This window comes from Nothobranchius furzeri, chromosome 2 (genome assembly GCF_043380555.1).
Source record: "Nothobranchius furzeri strain GRZ-AD chromosome 2, NfurGRZ-RIMD1, whole genome shotgun sequence".
Taxonomy (NCBI): Eukaryota; Metazoa; Chordata; class Actinopteri; order Cyprinodontiformes; family Nothobranchiidae; genus Nothobranchius; species Nothobranchius furzeri.
This window is the reverse complement of record NC_091742.1, coordinates 76,439,847-76,461,746: the sequence shown is the minus strand read 5'-3', so window position 1 is coordinate 76,461,746 and position 21,900 is coordinate 76,439,847. Positions and strand designations below refer to the sequence as shown.

Genomic DNA, 21,900 nt, shown 5'->3' with positions numbered 1-21,900 from the left:
TTGGAGACCATCCACTCCTCATGAACAAGACAAAAAAAATCACATTTTTCTGTTGCACCAATGTGTAAAAAAAATGTAGGGAAAAAAGAAAACACTTTTGTTTTCATCCATCCATCATGGCACCATTCATCGGATTTTTTTAAACATTTTTTTTTACTTATGAGGTACTTTTTCAGAAAAAAACTTAAATGTAAGATTATTGATGTCAGTTTATCGCTTTTCTTCTAAGCTGTGTAGCACAGTAGCACCATAGTTTCAATTCTAGATGTTTTAATTCTCTCCAGAAGACAATGCACCATTGGAATTCCACCTTGTTGCCATGTCAACAGGCAACTGGACCCCATCCTCAAACTCGTCCTCCACTATCGGATCATCTGTGGTTTTGTTGTGTTGTTTTTGAACAGGGGACCCCTAGCTTATTGCCAGTAACATTACGTCCTCTTCATGCAGACCACACAACGACTAATGCGTGACCGTAGGTTGCCCGCCTTTAAGGTCTCCGACTGGGGTTTCCTGTGAGACGGTGAAGAAAGATTAGATTCTTACCCTCATAAAATGTATACTTCATGAAATCATAGGGTGCTTTCTTTCACCACTTCTACAGGACTTATGGGTGACTCACATTTTACCCTAAATGTGCAGTCATTCAAGTTTGATCACCTCTAAAACCAATAATATCAGAGTGGAAACTGAAAAACTGTATCCAATAAAAATATAAGCTCTAAGAAAATCTTCTTTCTCTGTAGTCTGATGTGGTATAAATGAGGATGTTCTTGCCTCCTAGTGGTGCAGTTTGTCAGAGTGATGTTTATGAAGGACCTTTCCAAAATGGAGGAAAAAAATCTGGAATAGCATAGACAGGGATAAAGGAATGGGTTTGTGGCTACCATTGTGACCCTAATGAGCCACTGGCATACCTTTGACATTATGTCTGTACTTAGATACATGAATTTTGACCACTATTCAAAATTTGGTCAGACATGTTCCAATTTATGTAAATGTTATATTAAAACCTGATCCCCTTTTTCATTTTGCTTCCATCCATTATTTGGAAATTTTAAAGGTGCGTGATGTAAGAATATAGTAAGAATGACATCTTGTGGTCAAATTTGGGTACTGCAGTCTAGGTTTCAAAACAAATAGTTAAAAGGTCGTGGCTGCTACGCCATTACAGATTAACTCAGATAAAGACAATAAAGTTTACTTTGTCGAGAAACAGAGTCTCCACAACGAAAATGTAATGTACGCCGCTTGAGAATCACTACTTGGTGAGGGTGGCTGCTTATGCTAATCCAGGATCCTCTGGAGGTTTCTTCCTGTTAAAAGGGAGTTTTCCTCTCCACTGTCGCAGCATGCTTGCTTAGTATGAGGATTGCTGTAAAGACTGACACTAGTCAGTGACTCGATGCAACCTGCTGGATTGCTTATATAGCAAACTTTTTCCTGATGGGCATCATTACCTGGAACCATATTGGAATGTTTACTTTGTCAAGTACCTTGTCTTATCATGATTTGTCGCTATATAAATAAACTAAATTGAACTGAATGGAAATGGTGCCAGCTAAGGATCATCACCAGAAGATCTTAGACAACAAGCATAGACAGTCATACACAGTAAGTTGATAAGTAGATAAAAACACTGCAATTGCATTACTTGGTTATTTTTCCACCACAGAAAAATTTTGTTTTACCTTGTTTTTGCTGATGTTTCGGCTAACACTGTAGCTGTAGCCTTCTTCAGAGCTCGTTACAGCGTTAGCCGAATGAACCAATGAATGAACGTACAAAATATGTTAAAAACACTGAAATATTGAGTTATTGGCAATTGAAAAAAAGTAGCTCAAGGTTTGTTTAGAGCTGACTATTAGCTTGTAATTCACCGTTGGGTAAACGTTAGCAGCTAGGGTTAGGTTTACTGCTTCACCTTAGTAAAACAAAAGGATGTTGTGGCTTCTTAAGGTTACAAGAAGTAACTGCATGGGTTTCTCCTGTTACTGACTTTGGTTGTTTATGAAACACTGCTGCGTTTCGCGGGTTGGTATAGAATTATCAGCTCAGACTTGGCAACCCGCAGGCTCAGATTGTAAAAAAAAGACGACGTCCTTTACAAACTGAAAACAAAAACTGACAACAGCCCAGCCCACCCAGAAGGAAATGTGTTTCAATGTAAACTTCCATCCAACACGACTGAGACATCAAATAGACTGTTTAGTGATTATTTCACAGTAAATTAATCACAAATTGTACTTTTAAAGAAAAATAAAGAAAGAAGTTTTACAACATGCAAGGAAGTCAGCATTGACCTTTGTTCGTTAGCAATTGGCTCATTAGGTGTAGCGTTGGTATAAGAAAGAAAGAAAACAATCTTTTATGTAGTACCTCTCAAGATAAAATACACGAGGTGCTTCACAAAAAAAAAGTATAAAGTGGTGTTTGAGGGGTTCATTTCCACTACTGTGTATCCCCCAAAAGCATCCTGCTGGTACATACCTGAACATCTCTGATCGTTCTACAGTAGCCAGCCAAAAGCTGTAGGAGTTGCTGAAATAGTTGCACGACCCTCTGCCGTGGCACTCAATGAAGGGAGTGCTGCGGAACTCCTCTAGACAGGAACCGGGGGAGGCCAGAGCCTGACCGGACCCCTCTGCACCTGCGCTGGTGTGCTAGTAGGAAGAGGAGAGCTATGGTCATACCTGAACACTAAAACGTACAACAATCACCATAAACATTTATCTAAACTGCTAATATCACAGGATCAGGAACTTCACAATCTTCTGGACATTTACTTTACATCCAGAGCCATGTATAAAACACTCTAATGCCATTTTATGACACATTTTTTTCAATAAACTAGGTGAGCCATACCATCATAAATGAGTATCCAATCCACAGGGGTTCCCAGTTTTCAGGACATGTGGGAATTTGAATGGTTTGACTGTGGACGGCAATCACCATAGCAGGAGCTTCACACACCCTACACCTACACACACACACACACACACACACACACACACACACACACACACACACACACACACACACACACACAGAGAGACATACATATTAAACATAATCACTTCCCCAGATGCTACAGCACCCTCTCTCCAATGTGGTCCCCCCCCCCCCGTACCTGCTGATGTAAGGCTCGATGCTCACTCCAGTGATCGCCTCCATGGACATAGGCATGGGCTTTGGCGTGGACAGCCAATAGGAGTAGTCATTACGGGAGGCAAAGCTGCACACGTTGTTGATGTTACAGAACATGAAAGGCATGGGGCTGAACCGACTCAGGCAGCTGCCAGCTGTGCCTGGAATAGAGATATTGGTAGAAAATATTAAGTCATTCACTGCCATTGATGACTAAGTCATCCAACCATTCACTGCCAATGATAACTAAAGTCATCATTTGCATTTTTTTTTTTACTGTGTGGGAGTCGGAACGAGCCCTCGCACCGTGAGAACAAACATCTCAGCTCTAAAGCCGATCTTCCTCCGCATACGTCACACGTCACGTGATCAGGAAGCATAAAATCATGTGTCAGGAGATCGTTTTGGGGCGCTGCTGTAAAAAAAAAGTGAGGCGCAAACCGGAAAAGCATCTGCCAATCACAATTCGACAACGGATTCTGAAAGAATGGATAAAGCTCAAAATGCGCTGATTCTTCCTGATGTAAGAGGAGAGTCCCCTCTTTGTTTTGGTTGTTTTGGTTGTTTTGGTGTTGACATCATCCTAGCGCGCAACGTTCTGTGACTCTTAAAAAAACAGTAAAAACGGTATGAAAGGCTGGCAGCGAAGGGCTTTACCGATCAGGAAACGGCTGGCAGTGAATGAGTTAACTTTCTGGAAGAAAGAAAACAAACTTTTATATAGCGACTCTCATGATAAAAATCGCGAGGCGCTTCACAAGAACAACAAATTTAAAAAAATGAAAAAAAAAATGCGATTAAAAGGGTTAGGAATGTAATTTTGCACAGTGTTCTAATTTTTCTAGCTTCACATAATTGTGTGTTTTAGTAGCATTTCTGTTGCTGGTAATCTAGTATCGGTTAACTAAATAAATAAAATCCTTTAAAATGACACTAGAAGAGGCACAAGCTTGATGGAAGAGGGAGCAGATAGAGGAGGAAGAGTAGCAGTCCCTGCACAGAACCTTGTGGGACACCATGCGAGAGGGAGGTGGTGGAGGACCAAAACTTGGAGACGGCCACAGAGAAGTAATGCTCAGACAGATATGAGGAGAACCACTCCAGAGCAGATCCTGATAGGCCTACCCAGTCTCTCAACCTCTCCAGTAGAAGGTGATTGGTTAAAAGAAGTTTGAGTAAATCAAAGTCTCACGCACCAAGGTCCTGTCCATGCGCCCTCTCGTTGCCCTGCACATACAGCAAAGAGTAACCTTCATAGATAGAGCTAGTCCCAGTTGGACATGAGGGCAGTTCATCAGTCTGGCTGTGTCTGGTGATGAGGAAACCGTGGGATGCTGAGACTGACCCTGGAGGGCCAGGGGGACCTTGTGGACCATCTGAACCACGGGGGCCAATGTCACCACGCTGGCCTGGAATTATAGAAAATATATAAACCACATGACATTTCTAACTAGACAAAATGAGCTACTTCAAGCACAGTGGTCATTAAGAGTGGAAAGTTGTTGTTTTCTACTTTCTGTTGATGGTAAACTTGAACATAAGCTATCACAGTGGACTAGTCTTTTAATTTTATATACTACATCTTACTGATTATTGATTTATTTATTATTTATTTATTTATTCCCTTCCCCCCCAACAACTCCTCAAGTATTTCTCACCAGGTGGACCAGTGGGCCCAGTGTCTCCCTTCCTCCCAGGTGGGCCGTTGAAACCAGTAGCACCAGGAGAACCAGGATCTCCAGATTCACCCGGTGGGCCTAGATTATGAAGAAAAACAAACACACACACACTTCAAATAAAAGTTCAGCTATGTTTGTTTGTGTAAAATCAAGATAAGCCCAAAATGAGCAAAAATCTCTACCAGGTTCAACGATGCATCAAAACTGACTTGTCCCAACTAAAAGCCTTGAACAGCTCACACTCAGGTCCATTTTCACCCACCTGATTGTCCACCAGAACCAGGTGGACCACGTGGTCCTGGAGGCCCAGGTACGCCAGCTGGACCAGGAGGTCCTCTTTCTCCTTTCACCCTTAAGGAAGGGGGAGCAATAGCAGGATCACCAGGGAGCCCTAGGTAGATTTAAAACGTAATCAGTCATATTATAATATTTTATACTAAGTGTCAAACTGAACGTAAAGAAAAAGTGATTTTTTTATATAGCGTCTATAATGTATATAGTATAACATATTCACCAGGTTGTCCAATGTTGCCAGGATCTCCAGTAAGGCCACTTGGTCCAGGCAGTCCTGGTTCTCCCTTTAGTCCTGGAAAAATGTAAAGCAAACAAAAAATTGTTTTTCATTGCCAACAATAAATTACTTACAAATGAAATCATTTTTAATATGGCGGGACGGAGTAAAAAGAAAAAGTTTTTTGTTTACTAACCAGGGAATCCAGGAATGCCCGGTAGTCCATTGTCTCCTTTGATACCAGGAACACCAGGATTTCCAGGGTTGCCCTTATAAAAAACACATAACCACCTATGTCACTCTTAGCTATAAAAAAAGAGAAAAACAATAAAAAAAAATTTTAATTCTGGGGATCAATAAAAATACCGGAGGCCCTTGAAAACCAGAATCTCCTTTCTGACCAGGGAAGCCAGGCTGGCCGGGAGCGCCGGGATTACCCTTCTCTCCTTTAACACCACCATTTCCTGGGAGTCCACGGGGACCCTCTGGACCAGGTGGTCCTAAAGACGCAAAGGTTAAGAGGTCAGATATGATGTTTTAAAGGGATAACACAACAAATTATTTACATTTTATTCTCACTGGTCAACAGTTATGAGAAACCTCATAAGACAGTGCTCTTAATATTGCCAGCATTATTATTAATCCATAGCTAAATTCTCAAATAAGTGGAAACTGTTATATGACTCCATCAAAAAATATTTGATTCAGTTACAACAGAGATCAAATTACAACAGTGATCATAAAATCCACCTGTAGAACTTAGGTGACATGCAAAGAATTTCATAAGAGATTTTTGAGGAATGTACTAATCCTGGTAAAGAGGCAGAGGTCCCAAAAAATATAGTCATTATACAACATGGGAATGAAGTTCTGACCCTGATGACCCTGTAACAGTGTTTTAAAATAGATGTCCAGCGTGTCCTGCAGGCTGAGGAAAGGGTCAAAGCAAAAAGTGAGACATGTTTCCAGACAGCCTGCCGTTATGTTCTCAGAGAAAGGCCTGTTGAGATATTTTACCACACAGTTCATATCAAACCATTGAGTCTAACCTGGAGGACCTAGGGTTCCCAGAATTCCCAGGTAAAGCAGCAGTTGTCGTCACAGAGAAAAGAAACAATAATAACACAAGAAGAGATTTAGACAACAGCAAAATAAGTAAAAGCAAAGACAGCCTACAAATTTAGCCATTCTGTCTTTATGTGGAAACAACCAGTGAATAGTGGTGTTATTAGTTTTAACAGCACCTGAAGACGTTTGTGGTGATTGTGAGACTTGTGTGTTATATTTTCAAGCTGCAATGGCAAATCTGCAAAACAAGCTAGCTTTTATACACAATCATGGCGACAGAACTCTCACCCCTCCATTCGTTGGCATGCCTAGGCCACGCCCACCTCATTCCAGAAAACGTGAATAAGGTTGCTGTTTTCTAAGTTTAGGTTTAGCTTATGTTGACCGTGACTTCAAATGGTGTTTTTCTTTTTGGGACTCTGGTAGTTTGTCCTAAAGTTGAAGTGGTAGCAGCTACTCTGATATTATTGAGCGGAGAAGCTCTCACACCAGTGGTGTTCTGTTGCTAAATACATGAGTGTGTAATGAGTGGAATGTGTAAATGTGTTGGTCCAGTGAGACCAACAAACCAGACGGTCCAGTCATTGGTTTTGGACCGAGCCATTTTATTGGCTGAGGTTTTTTTTAGAGAAGAATGAAGAACCACCGAATTATTATTATTTTATGATGTCCACAATTCATTTATAGCTAAACTATGTTAGAACATAGTTAAAAGGTATGAAAAACATGTTTTATGCTAGCTTGTTTTGCATATTTGCTATTGTAGTGTTAAGGGATGGATAATTGTCATCAAACCTGCATAAAATGATAAGATACATTATGGTGTCCAACCAAATAAAACCATGCAATCACAGAATGTTGAAAGTTTAATGTAATATCTCTTAATTCTGACATATTAGAATGTATCCTTATAGGTATTAAATAAAACCAGGGTTAAACATGTGATGTGAACCAATAATGATTAACTTTAAATTTTCAGTTGAGTTAGTGAAAAGAAGTATTTTGGTGCATTAACTACATAGTGTAAAATAAATAATATGACACAATTTCTTTGCTATTTATTTAACATGCTTCTAGCGATAATCTATATTTCATGTTAGACATTCAGCTGCATCATCATTTTCACTGAACTTATTAAAACATGCTTACTTGTTAAAAGTGGACTATGCTACCATCAGAGTGCATGGAAAGTGAGAGAGGAAAGAGTCATTAGAAGGAAAGAAATGATGCAATGATTTTCATCATATTTCTGTTGATTTGTTTCCCCTCCAGCAGGTCAGAGTGTGAAGTTAAACTCGGTGTCGCTGTGAGAGACGTGCAAGAGAGGTCTGAATGCCGTTCATCTGACCTGATGAGCCTGAAAGGCCGGACGTGAGAGTTGTCACATGGAGAGGCGGAGCCACACCACAATGGGTGGGGCCACACCAAAGTAGATGGAGCCAAATGGCAAAAAAAAAAATTAAAAAACACGAGACAAGAAATCATAACATCGTTTTGTCATCAATACAACCATTTTTTTTCTTCCTTTAGGCCTTTCACAGTGATGAATAGTGATGACTTGTTTTCTTTGAAAACTGTGTTTAGATTACACCTGATTTACTGCAAACTCCATTCATTTGTTTTTGACTGATTTCATCATAAAACATGATTTGTCCACTCAGTTCAGCACTGCATGAGGCCACGGGTCAATACATGTTGAGCAAGTGTGTGGGGATGAACAGTCTTCATGCAGATCACTTGATTGGTGGGACAAAACAGAGTGGAATAGAAAAGCCAAACACAAACTCAGAACTCTTTTCTGGATATTTGTCTGATCCAGTATTGGAAAAACTACATGAGAGTTTGTCTTTGGCTGTGGTGTTTCAAACCAACATTTCTTTAAATACCAAACACATACGTCACACTGACATCATTCTCCATGATGGGACCAGTAGGTAAGGAAAAGGGGGTGAGGGAGCATGAAACAGCATGGTTTGGTGGATGAAAACGTAAGGTTAGACAATGACAACAATGTGGGAGGAAAAAAGGATTATTTGGGGTAAAACTGTGAAATCCCAATGCACATCTTCAAACAAGCTGGGTTTGTGTGCTCACTGATAGTTTGATTGGTGAAACAACTCATGCAAATTAACGAACAGGTGCTGGAAGCATTCACATTATGAAAAGTAAAGTTTCTGCCTGGTTTTCTTGGGTTAGATGATAAAAAACCTTTTCATTTTAAAATAGATCAAAAGATTAATTTTTTGGCTTGTGTACCAGATTTAATTTGATCTGTTATCTTCAGCTTTTTCAGGTTCATTAAATATGTCCTTACACATAAAAGCAACCAAGTGAACACATTTTCTTATGGATGCTTTATTCGGCATGTTTCCACATTTGGAACTCTAGGGTAATGTGTGGCATGAGTGTCTCCACTTCACTGGGCTGGCCGGAAGGACACTTTTCCAAGCCAACGGAGTACCTGAGCTGGGGTATACACTGAATGAACGGCCTGGTAGAGTCTCTGAGCGTAACTTGTGGTTAACTCATGCTGATTTGTTGTAACTCAGTAGGAACTGACATCAGCATATGTCGCCAAAACTACTGGCATGAGTTGCTCAGTAAAATCGTTAGTCATTGCTAAATTCCCATCACCAGAAAATGCAGCGCACCCCCCCCAAAATGACGTAACTCACAGGTCTTGGTTGTCTCGCAGAGGGCACCGTAAAAAAGGGAGATTCTTCTGGTCATTGAACACCACATTTTCCATCAAACAGCAGTTCTCCTGGTGCCCCGACACAAATATATTACAGCGTACTTCGACAGAATTAAACTTCTAATGTGGTTAATGTCCTCTAATTCTTTTTGATGCTCACTCACTGCCAAAATGGTAGCAATATGTTGACATTTTAGCAAAGTCCTGAAAGAGCTGAATTTGTATGGAGACACAGTGGCTGAGAGGACCGAGCCATCAAATCTTCCGGTCATTTTTCCTCCTCCCAGGAAATGTCTCAGAACTTCTATGCGAAAAGACGCCTACTCTTTCTCCCTTTTTAGCATCAGAAAACCAGGCAAAAACTTCAAGCAGTGAACTTGTAAATGGGCTTAATGCTGTACCTGATCTTCCAGGTGGTCCAGGAGGTCCTTGGCCTCCTTTTGGACCTTGCAGAGGTTGTCCTGAAGGCCCTGGGGGGCCAGTAATACCTGGAAGACCTGGGCCACCGGGCTGGCCGTTGTCTCCTTTAGGACCAGGAAAACCTGGACTACCAGCAGGACCTGGGGGGCCTATGTCTCCTTTAGCACCTTTAGAGGTTATTCCAGAAGAGAATTTATTGTGCTAAATGTAACCACAGCTGTGTGTATATGCAGTATAATGTTACTTACCTGGTGGCCCTGGAAGACCTGAAGGACCAGGACCACCAAAACCTGGAAGCCCTGAAATGATAAAGGAAAAAATGTTTATCCAAATGGATTCTATTGAAGTAAATCCACTGTTGAATCTATACCATCCCACCTGTGACATACCTGGTTCTCCTTTAACTCCGGCTGGTCCTGGGATTCCATCTCGACCTGGCTGACCCTTCTCTCCAAGTAGTCCAGGTGGCCCTGCTCTACCAGGTTCCCCTGGTCTACCTGGAGCTCCCATGAGGCCTGGGGCACCAGGTCCTCCATCAAGACCCTTAGGACCGGGAAGACCAGGGGGACCTTTTAGGTCAAAAAGAAAAGAACATCACTGAGTTATTAGACACCAAGGGAATGACTCTTCCACGCAACATTCTCTATTTCATCCTACGAGTTTCCAAGTTGCCCCCAGAAAAGAGAAGATTTATAAACTTCTCTAGCAAGTTTTTGATAAGCTCCAGAGTCTCCTCCAAGTGGGAGGTGCCCAGAAAGCATCCAGAGGAAAATTACCAGGATACATTCTAGTCAAATTCCCAATCAGAATCAGAAGGGTTTTATTGCCATATGTGTGAGAAATCACAACATTAGTAAAAAAATAATTAAATTAATTAATTAATTAAAATGATAACCCAATGAAATGATAATATAGGGAGGCAATAATTAGAGAAACGGCTACTAATATACAAGACAGTGTAGGTACTGGTCAGAGCAGATCAGTTCAGGTACAAACACAACACATGGTCATGTGACTGAAACAAAGCCACACACACAACAACCTCCACTGTCTTCAGGGTGTTTAGCACCATGTTGTTGTGGCTGCACCAGGACACCAGCCGTTTGACCTCCATTCTGTTGGCAGACTCATTCCTGTCAGTGATGAATCCGAGGACTGTGGTGTTGTCTGCAAACTTGATTAGCTTGACAGACTCGTGGTTGGAGGTGCGGCCGTTGGTGTACAAGAGCAGAGGGAAGAGAACACAGCCCTGAAGGGAACCGGTGCTGATGGTCCGCAGGTCAGAGAGATTCTTCCCCAGCCTGACTTGTTGCTTCCTGTCCACCAGGAAGTCAGTGATCCACCTGCAGATGGGGTCAGCCACGTTTATCTGGGACAGTTTGTCTTGGTGGAGGTCTAGGAGGATTGTGTTGAAGGCAGAGCTGAAGTCAATGAAAATTCTGTGGATCCTGGCGTAGGTACCCGGGGAGCCTAGATGTTGTAGGATCTCATGTAGAGCCACGTTGATGAAGCCATCAAGGCAAACTCCATGAGGGGGCTGTGAGGGTCTTGAGGTGGGAGAGAACGAGGTGCTCAAATGACTTCATGACCACAGATGTCAGAGCCACCGGTCTGTAGTCATTGGGTCCAGTGATCCTTGGCTTCTTGGAGACGTTCCCAAGATCATCTCAATAGTTCATTTTCATGTAGAGGAGTAGTGACTCTACTCTGAGTTCCTCTTGATCAGTTTATGTCTAAGTCTAACCCCAGCCACTCTAACCCCAATCCGCACGGGGTGCGTCTGCAGCACATTATGTCTCTGTGGCAAATAGAAATTGTGATAATCTGTGGTGTGATTCACACCAAACGCAGAAGAGAACATTTCAGGTGTGTCCCTGAAGCATCTTGCTACTCCGTGCCGCTAAAGATAGGATTGGTTTTAATTTTTGACGTGCCATGCTTCCAGAATATGTCAAGCTCTGCAGTTAACATAGGGCCAGACAGGAAATCACACAAATTATTAGCGCAAAGCATCCATCTTGTTGCATTTGTCATTTATTTCAAAATAAAACACAAACGCAAAGTTGCGATTTGTCAACCATGTCAACAGGATGCCTTTACCAATGACTGAAGGTCGTGTTTGTTCCCTGTTTTTATTTTTATTTTATTTTTTTTTAAGTTGAGCAATGTTATGTTTGTCAGCATGAACAGCAAGGTTTTAATCCTGGCAGTGGAGAGTCACAAAATTATTTATGACAACATGCATCCCTTTTAAAAAGACAACAAAAAGGAGAAGCCATGGAGAAAAACACTAACAGTTACCAGAGTAGTGGTGAGTTTAAAAGCCTTAAATGAAACAAGTTATTTTAAAGCATAAAACATTAATTCTCCAATGACTTTGTGATCTCACAGGTCAAACTACACAGACACAAGATTTGCACCTGACACGCTCACGGTATGACTGGGGGTGAGCATGAAACACATAGTGTCTGCTTGTATCTGGGATCCAAATGTTTTAGTCATGATCTAAACATTATGGCCAGTCGATATGCCAGTAAATAGAGAGCTTTGCCTTTTGACCCAGAACCTTCATCACATAGACCAGGTTAGCACCCTCATTACTAAAGATCTATTGATTCATCCATGGCTCTACTTTACTATCACTCAAAAACAACACACCAAGATACAGTACTTTTAACTTCTCTACTTGAGTCAGAAGCCCTTTTTACAAGACACAACGTGTCAGCAAATCACCGTAATATTAAGCCTGGTTTATGCTTCTCCGTCAGCTCCGCAAGGGACAGACACGCACGGACTGACGAAAGCGTTTTACTCTCATGCTTCTCCGTCTCATGGAGTGTGTTGCAAAGCAATTCCCCACCAGGACAACAGAGGGCGTAGCGCTGTTCTGTGGTATCCTGTCATGTATCCGGTCCAAGATAGTGTGTTTGTATTGTGTTTGTTGTTTATAAGATACTTTTTAACACAGACAAATTTGTCTCTCATCCTCCTCCACCTCTTCATGCGCTCGCCACCCCTAAACCCACATTTCCTGTCATTTCCGTCCACAAATAAAATGCTTGCTGCGCATCTTTTCACTCCTCCAGTCACGGGAGAATTAAACATTCATGTTTTGGGATTTTTTTCGCGAGGTATTCTTCAAGCTTCTCCGTGTCTGCCGCTTGTTATCCTCGGCTCTCTTTATGTTTTTGAGGGCACGATGGCGGCGCTGTAGACAACAGCGGCATCCTGACCAATCACAAGCTTGCGTTGTCCGTCTCGACTGACAGATGTGTAGAAAAGAGAGCTCGACTCCGTCCGTCCTTGCGGAGCTCTCCGGCAGGCCCGCAAGGACGTTGCGTGTCTCCACACTGACGCAGACGGAGAAGCATGAATCAGGCTTTACTGCAACAGTATGTCTTATGAATGCACCATGCCAGCATGACGTTGCGCGACCTTTGTGGCATTCGTTCCACCTTGATTGGTAGTAATATTGCGTAATGGTCTGTCTTATAAATGACTATTGCGCCATGACAAAACAGAGGGATGTGTCATGATGAAGTGGAGAATTAATGCCGAGCTCCGGCCAGCAAACATATTGAAAATGAAACGGGCAATACGTTTTGCTTTTTGAACAAAATCAGCTGAGATGGCAAACTGGAGCGCTATGAGCATCTCTCTGTAAGAGCTGAAGCTCAGATCACCAAAGACTGCACAGAGACTGATGGGGACAGACTCCTTTAGGAGCGTCTTGTTCAAAAAACGTCCGCGGCAACACAGAGACTGCCTCCATACCCCCTTTATGCTGCCATCACCTAATCTTTTGTAAAAAGGATACGATTGCGCCACATTACCGCCATGGTCTGACCATTTATAAATGACCTAAGGCTCCCAGATGCAGCCATGGAGTTGCAGCTAATTGACGGCATTGTTTTGTAAAAACAGCTGAGAGTTGCTCCCAACTCAAACCAGGCAAAACAAACAAAAGAATACATGGAAACCATACAAAACTGTTCAGTCTCTTCTATAAATGTCAGTTTTGAACGTCTAGACATACCTTGGAATCCTGGATGGCCAAGATCACCCTTTTCCCCGGGTATTCCTGGTAAACCTGGTAGACCAGGTTGTCCTGGGTTTCCTTTAAGTCCTTGATTTCCTGGGAATCCTGGCTGACCTGACTCACCCTAGATGCAGCAAGAACCAAAGTGTGAGCAAAGTGATAAAGACTTGAAACTCTTGTATACAAAGGAAACAAAACAGCGACATCCAGTACCTTTTGACCCTTAAGTCCTGGTGGTCCAAGGCCAGCTGAACCTGGTTCACCTTTGGGCCCTTGGAGGCCTGGAATTCCCGGCTGACCTGGGGTTCCTGGCCTACCTACACTACCCAATGTGCCTTTTGGCCCTGGAGGTCCTGTGATGACAGTTAAAAAAACAAAAAGAGACTAGTGAGGTTTGAACATAATGAGGTTTATCCCCCAGCCCAACTCCTTAAAGCAGAGTGTCAAGCAGAGCCATTGGGTCCCATTGTTAAAGTCTTTGGTATAACCCGATCAGGATTTGAACCCCGATATCCCTGTCTCATGGTGGACACTCTACCACTAGGCCATTAGTACAAGAAATACGTCATTTTTGTAAAGTTTGAGTTTAACAAAATTTCATGACTGTTTCAAACAAAAAAATGTGTGTACTGAATTTATATATTAGATGTTTATTTTAGTTTTTACTAGAACTCTAAGAGTCCAACATTACCAGCAACAGTAAAGACAAATATCGGAAAATGAGCATGCTCACCCACCTGGAATTCCCATATCTCCCATATTGCCTTTTAATCCTGGAATTCCAGGAGACCCTGGACCACCTGGGATGCCAGGTTCCCCTTTGGGACCTGCAAAAAACAGAAGCATCGAGTAAAAATATGTACTTGTTTTAGGTATATGTATGTAGATGTGGTATTATAACCTCTTACCTGGTGGTCCAGGAACACCAGGGCGACCATCTGCTCCTGGTATTCCAGAGTCTCCAGGGAGACCAGGGATACCTTTTGGTCCTGAAGACCCAGGTAACCCTGCACACAGATAAATTCATTATGCATGTAACTGTAAAAAAATACCTGTGAGATTCAAAACATCAAAATCAGTCTTTGTAGTTATTTTCTTCAACTGTACCTGGTGGTCCAGTATCGCCTTTGGTTCCTTTTGTTTCAAGAGAGGCAATTCCTGGGGGTCCACGCAGACCGGCTTCTCCCTTCTCTCCTTTAATACCAGGAGCACCTGGTCCACCATCTCTACCTGGGAATCCAGGTTCACCTGAGGAGCATCAACACAACAATATGGGAAATCATGTTCTTGTCTGGTGATACATTTGGCATCAGCTGACATTTATTACAATTGGTAAATAATCAGTGTTGGGAGTATTGGCGTTTAAGTAAAACGGTATTACTAATGATGTTATTTTCAGGTAACAGAGTAATCAAATGAGTTACTTTTCCCATTGTTGCAACGCCGTTACTGTTACTGGGCCTGTAAAGTGGCTTGTTATTACAATGTGGTTGAATGAAGTGCAGCAGTGCTATCAAGCTTTCTGTCAGCCACACTTGTGATGTGTCGGTTGGGAACGTAATGGCTCTGAGAGCCTATCAAAGCCGGCTTCTTCTTGGAGGAGCCGGAGTGAGTGACACAGACTCCCTCCCTCCATCCTATCCAGAGCTGGCGTTACAAACGACAAAAAGCGCCAAACACATAAGGGTGTTTGTTTGGAGGTACATGTGCGCAGTGCAGCACAGCGCTGCGCACATGTACCTCCAATCGCTATGAAAGCGGGAAGGGGGTGGTGCACACAAAATGCATGGGACAATGAATACATTAGCGTGATGGGACCGGTAAATACTAATGAGCACAAATCTGTAAAAGATGAGGAAAGAAAAATAAACAGTGCTTCAGAAAGGTGAGATTAGTGAAAAAAGGACAGGCTAGAGCCTGGACCACTGCTCTTCAATCTCTCCATGCAATATGTATTCTATTAACTTCCTTATGGCTTGGTAATAAATTCTAGTCCTTCTAGTGCAGTAAACAGTAACATTTTCACTCTTCTCTACAATTTTATATATTAATATTAGCACAAAGTATCTGATGTGTAATACATGCCTATAAAGGGTGGACGAACAAGTTTAGATGTAAAGTAGAATTACCTTTAAGCCCTTGAGGCCCTGGCCCACCCGGTAAACCAGGTCCCCCAGGAGGTCCTGGAGATCCCATGGGACCCATGTCACCTTTCTGACCTGTGTGAGCCAAACAGACAACAGCAAAAGGTTATCAGAGCAAATAGGCAAAATAAAAAAAGAGAAATATATTCTTCTTTACTTGTTTCCCCTGCTTATTCATCTACTATACAAATTAATAATTCACAAACTCCTCATCTTCTGTAGCATGTGTGTGATGTTTTGAGAGAACACAGATCTAAAACTAGTATTGTGTACACTATTTTATTAGGAACACTGCTTGAAAAATATGTTTTACATTGTATAACAGAAACAACGTCCCACAGTCATTTTGATTTTTATCTATGGCTTTTGGGAAATAAGAATACATTTTACCAGGGAATCCAGGTGCTCCATCCCGTCCCGGTCCTCCAGGGGGTCCCGGGACTCCTATTGGTCCAGGCAGCCCTGGGAAACCCGGATTTCCTCTGTCTCCTGGTAAACCTGGAATGTCTAGACCTGGAGGGCCAGGATCTCCTTTTGCTCCATTTGCTCCTGGGTAACCTGTAACAATGTTGCTACAAATTCAGTCTTTGCATTATGAACCAATGTCTGAACCTCACCTTTTCTATGTAGATAACCTTATCAGCAATTATCTGTTTTTCTACTCCACACCATGATCACAATCAGTTCACACATAGAGGTTGTTCTGTTACTCATGTGAATGTCAGGTTTCTATGTTCAGTTGATTGAAAGTCAAGTTAGCTTTTCAAGCCAAAAGAGATCTGTTGCAAAGTGACATTTTATAATGAAAAAGAGCATAATGCAACCAAATTGTGCTTTACCTGGTGGTCCTACAGATCCTGGTGGTCCAGGAGGACCTGCAGGTCCTGGTAAGCCAATGCCAGGTAGTCCAGGTTGCCCACGTGCACCTGGCAAACCAGGTGTACCAGGTTCACCTAGATAAAACAAACAAAATCATCGCGAGAAAGCTTTGGTGAGCTTTTGTATTAACTGACATCCCAAACCATTAAATTGATGCTCAAAGTATTGATAGACTCAAGCAATATGAACAAGTATACCCTTTGATCCTGGAGATCCATCAAAACCAGATCGCCCTGGTGAACCAGGATTGCCTGGGAAACCAGTATCTCCCTTTGGTCCTGTGAAACCCTTAGGTCCAGGTTGTCCTGGTAAGCCTGGGGGACCAGGAAGTCCAAATCCAGGTTCACCCTACCATTCACATAAAACAGGCCAAATTATATTTCACTTCAACAAGTGAAACAGGAAGGTGTAAACAGTGAAGGAATAACTGGCTGTCCATCTAATTTCTCTTTACATCTGCTCACCTTGGGTCCAGGAAATCCTTGTGGGCCAGGGAGACCATCAATTCCTGGTCTCCCTGGACCTCCAGGTGCTCCTGGCTGGCCAGGAATACCTGGGAATCCTAAAACAGACAAGGAAAATGTTGATTACGTGAGTAACGAAGAGCCACAATAAGTAAAGATGTAAAGATGTATATAAATAGGTATGATGAGAAGAGGAGGCTTGATAAAAAAAACAGAGGCAGGGTAGGATGAGGAGGCTTTACCTTTGGATCCAGAAGGACCCGGGAGTCCAATTCCCGGTGATCCAATATCACCCTTTTGTCCTGGTAAACCTGGTAAACCAGGCTGACCGGGCTGACCTGGGGAACCTGGTCACAAGAATCACCATATTATTGTAGGCATCCTTAACAGAAACAGGTTATTTCCTAAATAAGGAAGACTGGGTACCTGGTCCACCAGGCTGTCCTGGTGCGCCATCCAATCCTCTTGGTCCTGGTAGACCTTTCTCTGTTATTGTTAGACCTGGTTCACCTTTAGGACCTAAATGATGAAGAAAGAATAAAAATCGTTCCTAATTACTTTGTCTAAACATACTTGTCAGTAATTGTTGCCGACCCTGAAGCTGCCATTAGTTCATGTTTCCTCAGGCAGGTATTAGCACTCTATTATTTATACTCTATTGTAATTCTAGGGTGTTTATGGTTTGTGTCATTCCATGAGTGAAAATAATATTTCGTACTTTTAAACCATTTCTTTGGAAATGAGGATCCCTGACGTAGACATCTCGTGTGATGGTTCCATCTAACACAATTATTCATCAAAGAAGTTTCTCACAGGATCTGTTAAGGTTAAAAAATGTGGTACCAGCTACAGCTTATGAATCATTAAATATCTTTCCAGTGCACTTATCCCATCCCTGGCAGTGAACACTCACTTTAAAAACAGTATAAAAAGTGAAAAGCCAGGTAGGAACTGACAAGACAAATATTGTCAGTAGATGGAAACGATAGCACAATACAAGACTACTGGTTTTCCAACTATCCGCTATCGATATGTGCTAATTTGGGGAAATGCGCAGATCGATTACCAGTGTTGGGAACGTTGCTTAAAAAAGGTAATTAGTTAACTGATTACTTTGTCAAAAACGTAACTCAGTTACTAACTGAGTTACAAGATTATAAAAGTAACTAATTACCAAGAAAAATAACTACTTAGTTACTTTTTTCATTAAAGCATGCAAGAATTACTACAATAGTGAAATATAAATGACTAATGACTGGAACATAATAAAATGCATGTCCAAATGTTTTTTATAAACCTGAATTATTTAAATAAATAAGCACTTAACAGGAGGAACTACTAACAGGAGCATTACACTTACCTAGACTACTAAAAGGTCACTGTGTGATGTTTAACAAGGCACCAATCAGCTAAAATTTAAAATTGCAAATAGAAACACCTGTAAAGGTTCCAGAGCCTTTAAATGGTCTCTCAGTCTAGTTAAATTACAGAAATGAATGTAATTTTGCATGGAATTTTTTTTTCCCAGCTTCACATAATTGTGTGTTTATAGTAGCATTGCTGTTGCTGGTAATCTAGTAATGGTTAAATAAATAAATAAAATCCTTTAAAATGACACTAGAAGAGGCACAAGCCTGATGGAGGACTTGACACTGGACATTTAGAAGCAGTTGCTCTACTCTGAGTCTCTTCCAAATGTCCAAGCTCTTTATCCTATCTCTAAATACAAGACAATACAAAGATTTTCAGGGTCTTGTGGGACAGCAGTAGCTCAGGAGGTAGAGCGGGTTGTCCAGTAATCTGAAGGTTTGAGGTTCAATCCCAACTACATCTCAGTGGCTTCCAACCGAGCCTTGTGTCCTTGGGCAAGACACTTAACCCACCTTGCCTGCAGGTGGTGGTAAGAGGGACCAGTGGCGCCTGTACTTGGCAGACCTCGCCTCTGTCAGTGTGCCTCAGGGCAACTGTGGCTACATCGTAACTCATCCCCACCAGCGTGTGAATGACCGATTGTGTTGTGAAGCGCCTTGCGGTGTTGAAGAACCATACAAATACAGGCCATTTAACATTTCCTGCTCAGTGGCCGAGTGGTAGACTCAGGACTGGGAGATCAGGGTTCGATTCCCAGTTGGGCCATACCAAAGACTTTTAAAATTGGACCCAATGCTTCCCTGCTTGACACTCAGTTTTAAGGGCTTGGATTGGGGGGTTAAACCACCAAACACTTCCTGAGCGCAGCCACCGCTGCAGCTCACCGTTACAGCTCACCGCTCCCCTCCATGGGGATGGGTTAAATATGGAGATGAATTTCACCAGTGTGTGATGATGACTATGGGACTTTTTAAACTCAAACTCCCCCACTTGAGGAAGTACCTTTCCTCTGATTTGAAGTTGGCAATCCACCATTTGACTACTATTAACCAAGGCCACAGATTTGGAGGTGATCTTCATTCTAGCCGAAAACCTCCCTTCGCAAAAAGCAGAGACTAGTCTATTTGTCTAACAATTGAATAGCTCAATTATATTTTCCTTACCTGGTGCACCAGGAGCTCCAGGTATTCCTGAGATGCCTTGAACACCCTTTTCCCCTGATGGTCCTGGAGGTCCAAAGCCAGGAGGGCCTTGGGGGCCTCTGTCTCCAGGAATACCAGGGAAACCTGGCTCACCAGGAGACCCTCGTTCTCCTTTTATTAGTAAAGAACCCTACAGGTCATAATCACAAATATACAAGTTATAAAATGAAGCATGAATAACTGGGTTGATAAAAATAATGGACAGACTTAATGAAAGCCACCAACAGGAGCTCCCTTGGGACCAGGCGGTCCGGTTGGCCCATCACGACCAGGTCGACCATCCAAGCCCGGCAGACCTGGTGGTCCGGGGAAGCCAGTGTCACCCTTCTCTCCTCTCAGACCAGGAAGTGTAAGAGCATCACCTGGGTCACCTTTCTCCCCAGAAAGGCCTGGTAAACCTTGAGGACCAGGCTGACCCTGAAAAGGAAACAAAAAGTTTGTCAAGCTTAAATTAGCTACCGATGAAACCTAACTGTTGTTTAAAAATGACAAACAGTTGGTAAGTATTACATTAAATGAGTTATACCACAAACTTCTATCATCATGTCTTCTTTGTAGCATTGTTAAATGTATCTATCCTTAGATGGTGAAAATTTCAGCTTCACAGCAAATTCAATGGACAATAACTACCCAAACCCTGCTAGTGTCAATAGGAACTTTTAACATTAATCTCAAACTTGGTAAAAATGTCCAAAAGATCAAAGAAATGGAAAATTAAATAGTACTTTAATGGTTATTGAGTAAATGTTGTGGTCAAATTCACATTTACACAACAGCTTGATGCTAAAACTAATCTCAAAGGTGGAGCACCCAACTACCGTTAGACACTTAAATCTAAACAGTTCAACTAAGTAACATTGAGTTTTCTGAAACATGTGATCTTGACTATCATCTCTAACATATTTCATTGCATAGTTCCCTTCTTTTTGTAAAGATATTATGCAACTGTAGTTGGTAATGCTTTTACAAAAATATAAACTACTAACAGAAGGTCCGGGAAAACCAGGTGTTCCCGGTAATCCTCTGTCTCCCTTGATCCCTTGTGGGCCATTATTTCCTGATGGATGGGGAAAAAGAAAACATAAACATCTTTTTTACAAGTAATACAGTTGGGATTTCATTGTTTTCATAAAGCCAGAATTTGTTGACAAATTTGCAACATTTCTTGAGAGCATTTCCAAAGTTTCTCTAAATGTTTGCGAGGGGTCTCGAATTCCTCGGGATACTCCAAGAGCCTCCCTCTTGTGTCAAGTTTGGAGTCATCGTGGACCAGGACATTTAAGACCAATGCAACATCCAAGAGGGAGGATCAAGGAAATTAAAACATTCTTAATTTGTGTTTCAAATATCAGTTTACAGCACATTAAACAGTGAATTGTTTCATAAATTCATCAACATCCATCGTTATCGCACACAAGAATGTGGTTCTTGAGAAAAAGTAAAAAAATGCGCTCCCTAGTGGCTGGTTTCAGTAAAGGTTTTAAGTACCGCCCCTTCCATACAAATGAATAAAAGCAGAAATAAAGACACAGCTCAGATATTTCCCCCCTGGTGCTATGGTGGTTTTACGTGGTAAATGTGAAACTTGTTACCAGGAAATCCAGGCGGCCCTGGAGGTCCTGGGGGTCCAGGTGTGGAAATGCCTTCACTGAAGCAGTTCACACACGTCTCTCCTTTTTGACCTGAAATACAGAAAGCTCGCTGGTTTCAAGTTCTGACCGATTCCCCTTTTATTATTCATTTAACGATAAGTCATGAATTATTTTTGTAATAATTAAGTGAAAATCCGCCCTCACCTTTCTGGCCCTGCTCTCCCGGGTAACCTGTTTCACCCTGGAGCCCAGGAGGCCCCGGCTCCCCAGGGATGCAGTTTTGTCCTGAGCTAGAAGCGCCTGGAGGTCCAGGGGGCCCCGGTACTCCAGGAAGTCCCGGGAATCCATCCTGTCCAGGAGGACCCGGATAAGAGATTGCTGCTGTCCCGGGATCTCCTTTCTGACCCTTATCACCTGGGAAACCTGGAGGCCCAGGTTGTCCACTGCCACCTACACCTGGAAGTCCTGGTGCTCCTGGGGGTCCTGTCAAACCTGAAGGTCAAGGGTCAAACAATGCTTTTATTAAACATATGTCTTTTGGGTTGGAATTGTATTTACCTTAACTCATTCACTGCCAATGACAACTTTTTTTCACTGTTTGGGCATCGTAACGAGCCCCCGTGCTGACAGAACAAACATCTCAGCTCTGAAGCCGATCTTCATCCGCATACGTCACACGTCACATGATC

At 42.2% G+C, this 21,900-nt stretch overlaps 1 protein-coding gene across 2 annotated transcripts in view; it reads right to left on the bottom strand.

The window, feature by feature from the left end:
• Window positions 1-209: 209 nt before the first annotated feature.
• The window catches only part of col4a5 (collagen, type IV, alpha 5 (Alport syndrome)), a 73,840-nt gene continuing 52,149 nt past the window's right edge, over window positions 210-21,900 (bottom strand). The window contains exons 20-49 of one of the 2 annotated variants that reach the window (XM_070547981.1): window positions 21,416-21,703; window positions 21,212-21,301; window positions 20,606-20,676; window positions 19,845-20,036; window positions 19,581-19,749; window positions 17,473-17,565; window positions 17,289-17,393; window positions 17,047-17,144; window positions 16,780-16,930; window positions 16,543-16,656; window positions 16,094-16,261; window positions 15,689-15,778; window positions 14,667-14,807; window positions 14,468-14,566; window positions 14,297-14,386; window positions 13,773-13,912; window positions 13,557-13,683; window positions 9,910-10,089; window positions 9,769-9,819; window positions 9,502-9,687; window positions 5,704-5,837; window positions 5,534-5,606; window positions 5,341-5,412; window positions 5,089-5,217; window positions 4,806-4,904; window positions 4,344-4,556; window positions 3,131-3,308; window positions 2,866-2,980; window positions 2,491-2,663; window positions 210-513 (exon numbers count right to left, since the gene is read on the bottom strand). In XM_070547981.1, coding sequence (XP_070404082.1) covers window positions 432-513; window positions 2,491-2,663; window positions 2,866-2,980; window positions 3,131-3,308; window positions 4,344-4,556; window positions 4,806-4,904; window positions 5,089-5,217; window positions 5,341-5,412; window positions 5,534-5,606; window positions 5,704-5,837; window positions 9,502-9,687; window positions 9,769-9,819; window positions 9,910-10,089; window positions 13,557-13,683; window positions 13,773-13,912; window positions 14,297-14,386; window positions 14,468-14,566; window positions 14,667-14,807; window positions 15,689-15,778; window positions 16,094-16,261; window positions 16,543-16,656; window positions 16,780-16,930; window positions 17,047-17,144; window positions 17,289-17,393; window positions 17,473-17,565; window positions 19,581-19,749; window positions 19,845-20,036; window positions 20,606-20,676; window positions 21,212-21,301; window positions 21,416-21,703 — 3,911 coding nt within the window. In that variant the 3' untranslated portion in view covers window positions 210-431. Of the gene's footprint in view, window positions 514-2,490; window positions 2,664-2,865; window positions 2,981-3,130; window positions 3,309-4,343; window positions 4,557-4,805; window positions 4,905-5,088; window positions 5,218-5,340; window positions 5,413-5,533; window positions 5,607-5,703; window positions 5,838-7,576; window positions 7,763-9,501; window positions 9,688-9,768; window positions 9,820-9,909; window positions 10,090-13,556; window positions 13,684-13,772; window positions 13,913-14,296; window positions 14,387-14,467; window positions 14,567-14,666; window positions 14,808-15,688; window positions 15,779-16,093; window positions 16,262-16,542; window positions 16,657-16,779; window positions 16,931-17,046; window positions 17,145-17,288; window positions 17,394-17,472; window positions 17,566-19,580; window positions 19,750-19,844; window positions 20,037-20,605; window positions 20,677-21,211; window positions 21,302-21,415; window positions 21,704-21,900 lie in introns of those variants that run through there. The other variant, XM_070547982.1, reaches the window with a different exon arrangement.